The 12,587-nt window shown below is 35.7% G+C and overlaps 1 protein-coding gene across 7 annotated transcripts in view; it reads right to left on the bottom strand.

The window, feature by feature from the left end:
* Positions 1–12,587, bottom strand: part of LOC110677901 (ecdysone 20-monooxygenase) — a 119,802-nt gene that overhangs the window by 12,679 nt on the left and 94,536 nt on the right. For 2 of the 7 annotated variants that reach the window (XM_021849814.1, XM_021849812.1), the window contains 3 exons: positions 1,040–1,562; positions 332–522; positions 67–268 (listed from right to left, as the gene is read on the bottom strand). In XM_021849814.1, coding sequence (XP_021705506.1) covers positions 67–268; positions 332–522; positions 1,040–1,536 — 890 coding nt within the window. In that variant the 5' untranslated portion in view covers positions 1,537–1,562. Of the gene's footprint in view, positions 1–66; positions 269–331; positions 523–1,039; positions 1,563–10,785; positions 11,016–11,088; positions 11,439–11,484; positions 11,555–12,587 lie in introns of those variants that run through there. The other 5 variants (XM_021849811.1, XM_021849810.1, XM_021849816.1 and 2 more) reach the window with 5 other exon arrangements.

Raw genomic sequence — 12,587 nt, 5'->3', positions numbered from 1 at the left:
TATAAAGTAAACGAAGTTCGTAGAGTTTAGTAAGGCTCTGAATCAATTGCAATCACAAATCTTTACTCATAAATGATTTCCTCGCAACGCACATAGTCGCGGTACAGTTTGGTCGGCAGGTACTTCCACAACTTCACTCCATAGTAGCTTTGACTGATGTACATGAAGGTCGATTTAACAGCTTCGGCCAGTTTCACAAACTTTTCGTTCTTTTGCTTGTCTCCGCTCATGTAGCCCATTCGACGTCCCAGCACAAAGCAGCAAATAACTGTAAAGAAATTAGAGTTCATGAAACTGAATTTAAATTTTTTGAAACGATTAAGTTCCATACTTTCGAGTCCAACAGTGTTCGCGATGTCCTGGAAATCCTTCACACAATCGTTACTGTCACGTTTCTGGCGAATTAGAGTCACAAATTCGTCGGCAATTTCGTTCAGCGTGGGAATGAATGCTTGCAGTAACTTGCGGGACATGATACCTGAGGTGAGCTTGACGCGCAGCTCGTGCCACTGTTCGCCTTGCCTGATGAAAAAATAAGGTTTTGATTATTTATTAATAATTTATCAGCCAACAGTCTACTTTTTTCATGCATCCTGGAGCTTTGATTGAAGTAAAAATTTAAAATACTACGAAAATATTAATATTTTACAAATTTAAAAATATCGAACTTTTTTTTAACTTCTACACGCTTCTCGTGGACCCCTTAATACACAATGGTCTAGTTTGGTGAACAAGATATCTCTGCTTATAGTGATCCGATTGATCTGCACTATTTATTGATGCTTTAAAATAACTTGTAATTGGCTTTTCATGATAAAAATGTAAATATTTTTAGTTAGAGGTAATTTTAAAATGGAAATCTGTCCAGTAATGTATGTTACGTTTTCAAAATGTAACCTAAAAAATCGTCAACTCGGCAGCTCTTTTGCTCGAGGACTCCCTAGCCACCAGTAGGGAAATCCTGACGTTTAGCAGGAGAGCTTCGAGAGCAAATAAAACCCATAAACCCTGGATGCAAGACTCTTTGTTCTATAATTACGTGTTCACAATTCCGGTGCTGGCAAATCGATCCGGTCGGCTTCTTCTGTAGTACTCCACTATTTCCGTCGGCGGTCGGTAAGGATACTTGCTAGGATACTTCAGTACCTTCTCCATATCAACTCGATCAAAGAGGTTCACGATTGGCACATGATCGAATTCCAGTACGATGTTGCCGTAACGTTTGTGAAGATCCACAAACGCATCCTGCATTTTGTTGAGCTTATAGCGCCCTACGTAGTACATCCATCTCGTCCCAACCAATGGCAACCGTTTTGGCCCCGGAATGTCCCATACGGTATACACCGGTTCAGCTTGATTCATCTGCATGGCATCCGGTGGAACGTGTATCGTCGTTGAAACGACATTTTTGCTCAGATGAACCAAATGCAACAGAAAGCTCTTGATCGACTCGAGTATTTTGCGGGGCTTTGGGTTGTACGACAGCAGCATAAAGGCCGTGATGAACACGTAGAACAAGATGATGGTGACAGACATGGTTTGGTCTGGTGGCTTGAAGATATCTGCGGAACAAAGGGGAGAAGAAAAATGTTGCATTAGTGAAAGCTCGTTGGTGACGTGACATTTTTGTAAATGGCGATGAAATGTTGCATAGCAGAAGGCGACCACGAGTGAAAGCTGTGTGGAGCGTATCAGAAGGATGGAGTTGCATGGTCGTTTTTTATTTCAAGAGTAGGAGACTCACAGATACTTGCAGACTACTGCTACAACTGTAAAACTTTTTACATTTGTATATTTTGTTTTTTTTTTTGGTACCGACAAACGTTTCATCTTCAAAGCTCTTTCATAAGTTTTAGATAAATTAAAAGCCATCACCACGTGTAGAATATAATGTAGAGTGTATTATAACGAGGGCACGTTTCCTTGAGTTGGAAGGAACGAAAATATGCATATTTCAGGCCACTCATAATAATGTGTAACTCGCAACAGGTTTAGGGACAAAATACTTGTAGTTTTGAAGTCACTTTAAGCAGGGTGGCGAACAAATATCCATTTTGAAATTAAAGCCTTCTCCCGGTTTTTAATTAAATGGGCCCAAACGCAAGAGGGTGACATTTGGTACGGTATAGAGTTGAACATACTAAAAAATTCTACTGTTCAACGGAATCAATAGGAAAAATCAATAGGATTCTGCCAGTCTTCTAATCCTCTCAATTGCGCTTATAGGACAGTTTACGGTAAGGATGAAAAAAGCCACCCATGTTCAAGCATGTATATCACCTTACTTATTTAATTGTTAGTAGATTGGATACCTAATGACACATTAGAAGCTTTAATAAATAGAGAATTGTTTTAAAGTGTATTTCGATTTTTTGATGTATTATTCAATAACTAAAATCCAATATGTTTGAGTGTCTAAACCTTCTGCAAGAAGTTTTGAAACTCTGATTCAAAACTTCGAGTCAGAAAAATTGAAGAAAAATATTTCCAAATATTGATAATAATGCTTAGAAGTATAGTGTAGCAAAGTAGACTATTTCTACAAGCAATTGAATCATTAATGTATGAAAATTATTGGGCCAAAATTGCATATGCTTTAAAGCAATATCATAAACCGTAACATCTTTCTACCATTTGTTTTTGGTAGTTTTAGATTTAGATTTTGAAGATATTCGTCCCAAATGATTTTCAAATTCCCGTCTTTTTCCTGCTTTTCCCGTTTTTCCCGGTTCGATTCCCTATTTAAGTCACTTTTTGGTCACTAGTCATGATTATTTTGCTGTCTGATCGCTACCATCCCTGTACATGTGAAATGTGGGGTAATATATAAATAAAAATGGAGTGGACGCAAGTTTATCACTGTTGTCCTCCACAAGGGATGCGACGTGTTCGTACGAGGAAAAAGTTCAGGAAAGTCTCCGGAATAATGGGGAAAACGGGAGAAGACTAAGGTATCATTTTGTATGGGGGATTTCTTGACGTTTTCCAACAGCCTACTTGATGGCAAGACGAAGTTTGCCGAGACCACTACTGCCCATAACTGCATATTTGTAACATTTGAAAAAAGTAGGCACTGAGTAAATGGAATACCAAGTGTGCATTTCAATGCAGTATGGGAGGAAACTAAAATTTCAAAAAATTACCAGGAACTCGAAAGTGCTTTTTTGAGGCTGATATTTTGTACAACTCATATCATATACTAGGTGAATAGTCAGAAAATAATTTTGATAGGAATTTCATTGCTATTACATTACGAGGCACATTTATAATCTCAATGTGACTGTTATGCGATTATAATTACCAATGTGACAAAACAACTAGGTATTTTTTTTCGAATTTTCTAGAACAATGTCACAGATTTCATTGAGTTGATCGAAAGTATTTATCATTTGATGACTCTCCATGGTATTAACTCCAATTTGTCAAAAATGTCGAATGTGACTGTTATGCAGTTATGGGCATACTAGTATGGACATAAACATGTTTTTGATTTTTTTTGCTGATCTTCTATTATTGAAGTTATTGAAGCTTTTATCCAGTCATTTTGTCTACACTGTAACTTTGAGCAAAGAAATTGAACTTCATATACTCACCATTTACGGAGAACGATTTGCATGCCTGTGATTATACGATAAAATAAGAAACATGCATTTGTTTTCCAGCTATACCACAGAACGAGAGAAAATACCCAGATCTGTACCTTCTAGGGTGTCCATCCCGGGACATCCTGGGACAAAAAATCCTGGGATTTGATAAATTTCGGGATTCCCCGTTTCCCGGGATTTTTGTTCTGACATCCCGGGAATCCCGAATTGTATGTTGAGTTTGATGAAAAGCACGGAATTACCAAGTAAGAAACACATATTTTTATTTGTCTAGTTGCAAAGTTTCAATGCTTTTCTTTTCAACATTAGCCGGGGTTATAAGCCTCAATCAAATTTGAAAGTACACCTAAACTTCATTAAATAATTTTCAGTAATTTACTTTTTGCATGATTTTCTACAATATCTTCAATGATCTGTAATCGTTCCTTTATTCCTTCTCTTTTTCTTTATTCTAAAGTCTTATTATTAAATCAATTAGCTTCGAACATTTTGAAAGCCATCAAATGTTTGAAGCTAATTGATTTCATATTATGACTAAAATCTATACTATACGTCCATGCATAAGTGTTGTAGAGAATTTGAAAAATCCCTCGTAAACCCGTAATTCGTAAAGCCAAGTTTTTATTTTTGTCAAGTTACTTCATCAGAATACATGAAACGTGATTTGTTATAATTAACATATTATCTTGGAAAGTTTCATTATCTTTTTTCTAACATTGAAAATAGTTTTTATTGTCGAATTTGTACTTTTGTTTCAAACAAAATACTAGTTTTATTCTAAATTTGAGAAATCCCGAGATCCCGGGATTTCCCGGGATAAGCTAAGATTTTTGTCACGAATCGACGAGCAAAATGGCCGGGAAATGGATACTATAGTACCTACCATTATTTTTCCAAAATCGTTAACCAAACCAATAGATAGCAAGCTACTACTTAGTATTGTAAGAAACTAAAATTTGGTATCGAATTGATGTGTTTCAAGTTTCCCCGTTTGACTTTTTTTCGTTAATAACATCGAACATAAAAAAGGTTACAGTAAAAAGTTGATGCAAATTGAAAGACAAATATTCAACATTCATTAGTTCGCAAATGAAATCTTATCATTGTCGAAAACGTGCTTTGATCGGTTTCAGATAGCGATATTTGGATCCAAAATATTTTTTTTGGGAAATACAGGGTTAAGGAATTCGAATTCTTTATCTTAAACCTCAAAAGTGCAAGTACCGTAAAACGAGTGTACTTTAAGTCGAGTCTTGACGCTGAAGACGGCCTAACAGTTGAGGTCGAAATACGCGTATCTGTCAAAGGATACAAACTCTACTGGAGTTAAATGATATAATACTAAATTCGGTATTTCATTTACTTACAGGTATTCCACTAAACAGCTCGAAGATTTATTATCATGAGGTATCTTTCATTGGTTCAATGATTCCCACAACAAAATAAGTTCCAACATTTTTTTTTTTGTAGAAACCAGGCATTGCAGAGTTGTTTCTCTTTTGATTGCGAAGCACGATCAAAGCAAGCAAAGAAATCATTACATCTCTATCGGTATTGCTGTTTGCGTTTAAGATGCAAATCCAGTCTAACTGAGCATCAAACGCGGTAACACAAAGTAACCAACGGATACTTAGTAACCATGCTCCATAACACAGCCAACCTATCAAAGAAAACCATTCGTTTACTTCGCCTTCTTTGTTGTAAAATCTTACCGCGTTTGGTGTTCCCGCATTTGATATTTGCATTTCAAACGCACACAGCAATATATGATCAGCAATATTTTGCAAGTTGTAACAAGCTTATATTATAAAGTTTAAACGAACTTTACGCAAAATACTATTTTATTGATGAGTAACTTTGTCAAATTTCTTATAACACCGAATCGGTTGGGTGACAAAACGTCGAATGCAGAAACTCGAAAGAACAAAACGTCGAAAGGAGCAAATTAGGAGGAAACGAAAGTCCTAGAAATAATGATTCCCTTCCGAAATAATAAAAAAAAACACTGCGTAACAAAAATTAAAAAATTTCCGGCTCAAGGACTAAATTATGTGTTTCTAGTTAAATTGAGATTCTAGAAACTGATGCCGTTTTCATAAATGTTCCAGCACGTCACAGTTGTCTGTTACACGTCGTAAAAGTTGAATAAAACATCGTTTTTATTAATGTTAACATGGCATTTAAACTAAGATATATCAAACTTTTTAGTGATCTAATACATTAAGCCTAGAAAATAAAACTTAAACTTTAATTTGAGATAGAATTTGCTTAAAATTATACAATTAGATTGACTTTTTCAACATGATTGCAGTTTCCATAAGCTGGTAAACTTGCATGCAAGATAACTTAAATCGAGAAATTCTACATTTCCATCAGGCAACGTGCTATGATATTTATGGGAACGGCAACGGATCCAGCAACCCTAAAATAAGTAAATAGCGGTATTTTGGTGTTTGAGACAAAAAAAAAGTGTTCCGCAGTGTAATTCGACATTTTGTCCTTTCGACGTTTTGTCCCATTATTGGTTTTAGCATTCGACGTTTTGTTTTCCGACCGTTCGAATTGTATGATATTTAACTTTTAGAACACTATTGCCAAACAGTTGCTTGTCGCTAAATTTTCGTTGTCAGATTAATGTGACAAGTTTAATAGTTTTCTAAAATATGCTAAATTTATCTGAAAGCAACAATTTAATTGAAATCTCAAGCGATCCTTAGGGAAAATTTACAAAACCAATGCATAAGAAAACCTTGAATTATTCTTATTTTAAGAATTGAAAAAATAATATAAAAAGAGGAATATGAAAGAATGTCTAGCAGCAAAACACTAAACTTTCACTAAAAAAAGGTAAGATTCATGGAGAAATCAATAAAAGAATTCTGACCATAAGCGTGAGCATACACGCTGTGAACTAGACTATCGAAATTCAAAAAATTTTGCCTTATGAATGGTGGAACTATTATTCCAATACGAACGCTTTATGTATCGTTTAAGCATCAACTCACATCAAGGCGTCGATAGGTGTGTGGTGTACGCACGGGCCTAACGATCGCAAGGTCCTTGGTTCGATTCCAGGTTTACCCATACGATCAAACCAGGTTTAAGGTCTAAGCGGTGGTGAAGAAACCGCTTATAAGGGCCGATTTATTTACACTCGCTTAAGCCGTAAATCACGTCTACCCATATGATTAAACTAGGTTTATGGCCTGAGCGGAGGTGAAGAAATCGGCCCTAAGATGTCGCCGGCCTCGTTCATACGGTGTTCAAGGAAGGGAAAGAATGTTAGTTAGAGCACCATTGGTACTAGGAACCAAAAAATCTTCTGCATCTCCACAGTTATCATAGAAAGAATATTAGATCAGTGTGATAAGTGTGAATCTGGGAATCAGTCTTCAGTTCCATCGAGAATTATGTTCCTTAGAAATGTTTCTGAAAATTGCTGAATATGCATTCTGGTATTCTAAAATAAGAGAAAAATTTCTTAAAATATATCAAGATAAAATATTTTAGCAATTTTTAACAGAATAGTACTTCAGCTACTGTCAGAATAAGATCGATTAAAATTTGTCTGAGAATTTTATATTAATGTTCTGAAATAATATTTTGGCGCAAAACCAAGGCAGAATTCCTAGATAACTGCCTGGTAGAAGTTTGTAAATGTAGAAATTTTGGACGATATCTCAGCAGAATTTGTTAGCAATAAATGGAGGTTTTTTTTTAACCTTGGTATTTAGAATGATATTGATAGACAATAATATTAAATAAGTTTCTGGAAAAACTCAAAAAAAAAAAAAAGTTAAGGATTTTTTTTTATGGAAACTATATCAAAATTCACTAAGAAATACTCGGTGGAATGTATTTAGGAAAATCAATCCCTTTATTGCAGTAGTGTGTAACAGTCAAGATAGGGTATAGTTTTGTTTTTATCTCGAATCTATGTGAAATATTCTGAAAATTGCTTGAATAACGCATTTTTTTAAATACAATTCTATGAAAAGCTAAAACAGCGTTATTATTTCTTAAATCTTAATTCCCTCTGTCTTATTCGGTAGTCTACAGATGCTATTATTGCGGTTACCCCTCCGTAAGAAATGTCCATAGTATTGCAATAAAAGGTAAGACGAGATGACATTACCACAATATTAGAACACCATTCATATAGTCCTTGAGACATTTCGGCGAAATATAAAAAAAGTTGTCGATAACTTTTAAGATCTCCTAAAACACTTTTTAAAACAATCTTTAAAAATTCTTAAAGAAGAATACCGGGTACCCCCGTTGGTTTGACCACATTTAATCTGAATACTTTTTAATTTGTACCCCGCTAATTTGCACATCGTTCAGATTAAAAATGGTTCAAACGTCATTCAGCTCATGGAACGGAGTAAAGTGAAATGGAACGCTGTGGAACGGAACGCAGAATCAAAACAAAACATCCAAAAGGGTAATCAGAAGTACGATGTTCTGTTGTTCGTAGGGTGACTAGAAGTTCAAATTAAAAATGAACCCCGATAATTTGCATGAGGTACCGTTCAAATTAGCGGGGGTACACGGTATAAAAATTAGGTAAAAAAAACCTTGGCTATTGGTTCGCCAATAATTCGCAAAATAAGGGCCTTCTTTAGTGGTAATGTCCGCCGAATCGAAGCAAAGTCTGGGTTCGATTTCTTGCAAATGCAAAAATGGCAAGTTTGGAAGAGAAACCTCTCAGTTAATAACTCTGAGCACTTCCCTAGAACATTGAGCTTAGAAGAAGGTTCTGTCCTAGTTGGCACGATTTATAAAACAGGATTCAAATATCTTCCGTAATTTGGTAGGTTCCTTCTGTAATGCTGTAAGGTCACTGGTAATTTAGCTAAGTTTTTCACCACATTAATAAAACAAACTTCCATGCATATTGAAGATTACTTCAAACATCATGAAGACATATTGGCAGGATTTTGCCAATTCTTTTAATTATTTACTATTTTTTAAGGTGAAACCATGTAGGAAGTCGAGAAGTAATCCGCGGATTAGAAATAACAGAAAACATTCAATCGTGGAAATTTATGGATGATTTCATGAATGAATCACGAATAGTTTGTAATACTTATATTCAAAAAAAAAAAAAAAATATCCTAAAAGATTTTTTCAAAATAAATTTCTATAAAAAAATGTGTTGATATCTTGTGGAAATTATAGGACAACATACACTCATGATAACGTAAAACTTTGAAAGAATTTCCGGGTATTGACCGATTGATAATTTGAAATATTTCTTTAGCATTGGAAAGTTGTATGATTTTAGATTATTTGCAGAAGATTCACTCGATATAATTTTGAATTATTGCTATGCTAGTTTAAGTAGAGAAACTAGCTAGAGGAAGGAATCGCTAGAGCAGGCAGGAATCTATAAATAAATTGTTGTTAGACTTGTTTTGGGAAATTAAAAAAAAATAAGAAATTTTTGAGGAGGAGCTTTTGGGCGAAACCCAAAGTAAAAGGTCGAGAATTTTAAGCTGCCTCCCTGGATTTACCAATGAATTATTTAATGTTAAAACATTGGAGTCAATGTCTGATAATTATCAACAATTTCAGGAAAAAATGTTTCAACCGTAAAATATCTAAAATTCAGTTGATAAAACCAATATTAAGTTTTCACTGAAAATGTTCTCTAAATGTGTAAATTTAGTAATATTTCAATACAAGTTTTTCATATATTTTTAAATACTAGAGTGACAGTTAATTTAGCAAAACGTTCAAGTTCAATATTATAAAACGAAGCCAAACTTTGAATTTTCAAGAGCACAAGACTGGAGAATCTGCCAACAGTTCGCGTTGAAAATCAATCAAATTGCTTGCTTGCTAGTGGTAACCAATGGGATAAATTTGCAAGGTGGAGCGCTGTTTGGTTCTCAAGTCTTGTGCTTTTGAAAATTTGAGGTGTGGCTTCGTTTTATAATCACCTTAAGATTTTTTTTTTAATTTTCGGTGTTGATTCGGTTCTAACACAATTAAAAGCAAAAAATGGAATCTCCTGTGATTGCCATACATATTCTCCAGCCTTCAAAACAAAAAATTGCGGAATTCGGCGAGAAGGCTGCTAACTAACAAGTTAGAACTCTGAATTCGTTACTTTGCGTTTCTTCCATCACCTTGCGTATATAGCATTTTGAAGCTAAGAAATAGTTAAAGTTTGAAGGAAATTAAAGCAAAATTATTTTTAATACCGTCACACTGTTCATTCTTCTTCTTTCTGGCGTTACGTCCCTACTGGGACAAAGCCTGCTTCTCAGCTTAGTGTTCTTATGAGCACTTCCACAGTTATTAACTGAGAGCTTACTATGCCAATGACCATTTTTGCATGCGTATATCGTGTGGCAGGTACGAAGATACTCTATGCCCAGGGAAGTCGAGAAAATTTCCAACCTGAAAAGATCCTCGACTGGTGGGATTTGAACCCACGACCCTCAGCTTGGTCTTGCTGAATAGCTGCGCGTTTACCGCTACGGCTATCTGGGCCCCAAAACTGTTCATACACAATAAAAATTTCAAATATTTACATAGAATAACAGGGAGATCATTTCGCCGCGTATATTCAACATGCTCCTAATCATCATATACTAAATGAATCAACTATCAATAATGTGAATTTTTCAATTATTTGGGTTCCTTGTACGTTAATTTATGATGTAAAATTTGGTCTGTTGAAGAGCTTTTAGAAGGTAACTGCCCATAGAAAACAATGTTTGAGAACGTAATGCCAGAAGAAATGAAAGTTTTGCCTTGGACAAGATCTCTCTTGAATTTGTTAAAATTCGGCGTTGTTAAAATTAAGCATCAATAGTACACCCAAATATAACTACAATTCAGGATGTTTCAATCATAAGCTTAAAACTGAATCAGGTTGCGTTGATCTAAGATTTTCAGTTTAGTAACCAACGTTGTACAGTTCTTAGAACGTTATACAAGTTTTATGAAGCTGATAATATTATAGTGAAATAATTTTAAACGCATAAAACGCTTGCAAGTTTCATAAAAAAAATTATGAATTGTCTCGTCTATTATCGGATTTGGTTGGCTTCCTTATGATTGTTCGATCACTTCAAAAATTGTTCTTTTCATGTAATACATAACTACGTGGCATTGGAACACTTCAATCTTTGATTAATATAATTTACAGTACGATTGAGTCACTCACTACACACTGGTTCACGCCAATGAATCTCGCTGTTTGCACTTGATATTCCAACAAGTAATCTTTATCACAATTATCACCTCTTATCTACGAACAATTTATTATTTTCCACGACTCACTACGTTATAATTATCAACCGCCACACGGGGTTTTGCCTGAATTACTTCACTCCGATCGGAAGCAAATTAGGAGCGTACCTTACGACCGTTCAACAACGAATGAAACGCTTCCAACAAACTAACAATGGTTCATTGTGCATACTTGTTCGAACATGTCCAAAATTTGGACGCTATCATGCTCCACTACCTAGGCGCTCTGCGGTATCTTCTGCGTTTGCTTTCGAGTCAAACCGCGCCACATTGTAGATCCATCTGCTGTAACACATGTTCATCTGCGACTATATAACAACAATCTACCGGTGGGAAATGTGCTCTGGAGGCTGCGAAAATTCCACCGAAGATAACGTTTGCACTTGCACTTTCATTCGGAAGGGTCTCTTTCTCGCGCACCGTTCGGGATTACTCAAGAGACGAACGCGAAACAAAGCTCCGCACCGAGCGCGGTGCACCCCGTGAGTGTTGTCCATGTAAAGCTATAAAAGCTGAAAACAACTCCGCGCATCACACGCCGCGCCGCGTTCACTGTCACGGTCAATGTTCCGGTCGTTGGTCCAGTTACCTATACCTACAGCAGTGCTTGTACCTAGTGGCAAACGCTGCTGCGCTACCAAACGGCCGGCGGGCGATGCTGCATCCATCGGTTCTCGTCTCTCATTGATTTGTTTTGGCGTGGTGGAGGAGCGCACGCGTGTGTGGATTTGCCTCAATCGCCGGCTAAGGGTATGCGATATGCATTTCTTCCATGTCGATACGAAATAACATTATAAATGGAATTAGTTCTGTTAACCTCTACAACAATGGGGAAGCAAAACCGAAGTTTTAAATTCCGTAACTTTGCAATCGTTTGATTTTGATGAAATTTTCAGGAAAAATCATAAATGAGTTATATTTTTAATTATTGCTTTGAAAATTTCGAATTTGGTGTTGATTTTGGATTTGGGACTAAATTTGTTGAGGTCCTTAGGTATTTTAAAACGTAAATTCAATCAAATGAATCAAAATCGAAACGAAACAAAAAATGGAAATGTTTCGTTAAATTCGACACGAAATCCAAAAATGCGCAAAATTTTTCCAAACGAAGTTTTGGTATATACCTAGATACTTTTAATAATTATGTGTTTAATTTTTTAGGCTTGAGTGAACATATCTTTGTTTCTATCACTACAAGCTTGCGAAATAAACTAGAACCTCTCCGAGTGCGCATCATACGGTGCGCAATACACAAATTCTTTCTGCTTTTTGATGTTTTTTAAACTACCTAAAGCAATCAAATAGTACATTGCAGTGCTACAAGGCAGTACTTTTCAGTGTTATTATTGTATATCTATTGATCTCTTTTCAATCCTTGTTTGGACCCGTGCCTTCGATGTTTTGTTGGACCCGTTAGCTAGTGGTGGTAATCCTTCTTGGACACCGTATTGGGAAAACATAGCTTAAAAGATCACTTCTTCTTTTGTTTATTCACTGTACATGGTTGCAATCATGAGTTAATCTCTGAATTCACAAGTTCCTTTCAAAAAAGTTGGATTTGAAACGATACAAAAAAGGAAGAAATGACATTCTTCCGGAATGCGCGATTTCTTCCAAGGCTAAAATGGCTAATGTTGATAATTGCATGCATTAGCTCAGTTCGATGCTCTAGACAAATTTTCCGAACATCAAATCGAAGCAGCCCCAGGCTCAGGC

This window comes from Aedes aegypti, chromosome 3 (assembly GCF_002204515.2).
Source record: "Aedes aegypti strain LVP_AGWG chromosome 3, AaegL5.0 Primary Assembly, whole genome shotgun sequence".
Lineage (NCBI taxonomy): Eukaryota > Metazoa > Arthropoda > Insecta > Diptera > Culicidae > Aedes > Aedes aegypti.
The sequence above is the reverse complement of the archived record's forward strand: the minus strand, read 5'-3'. Positions and strand labels throughout refer to the sequence as shown.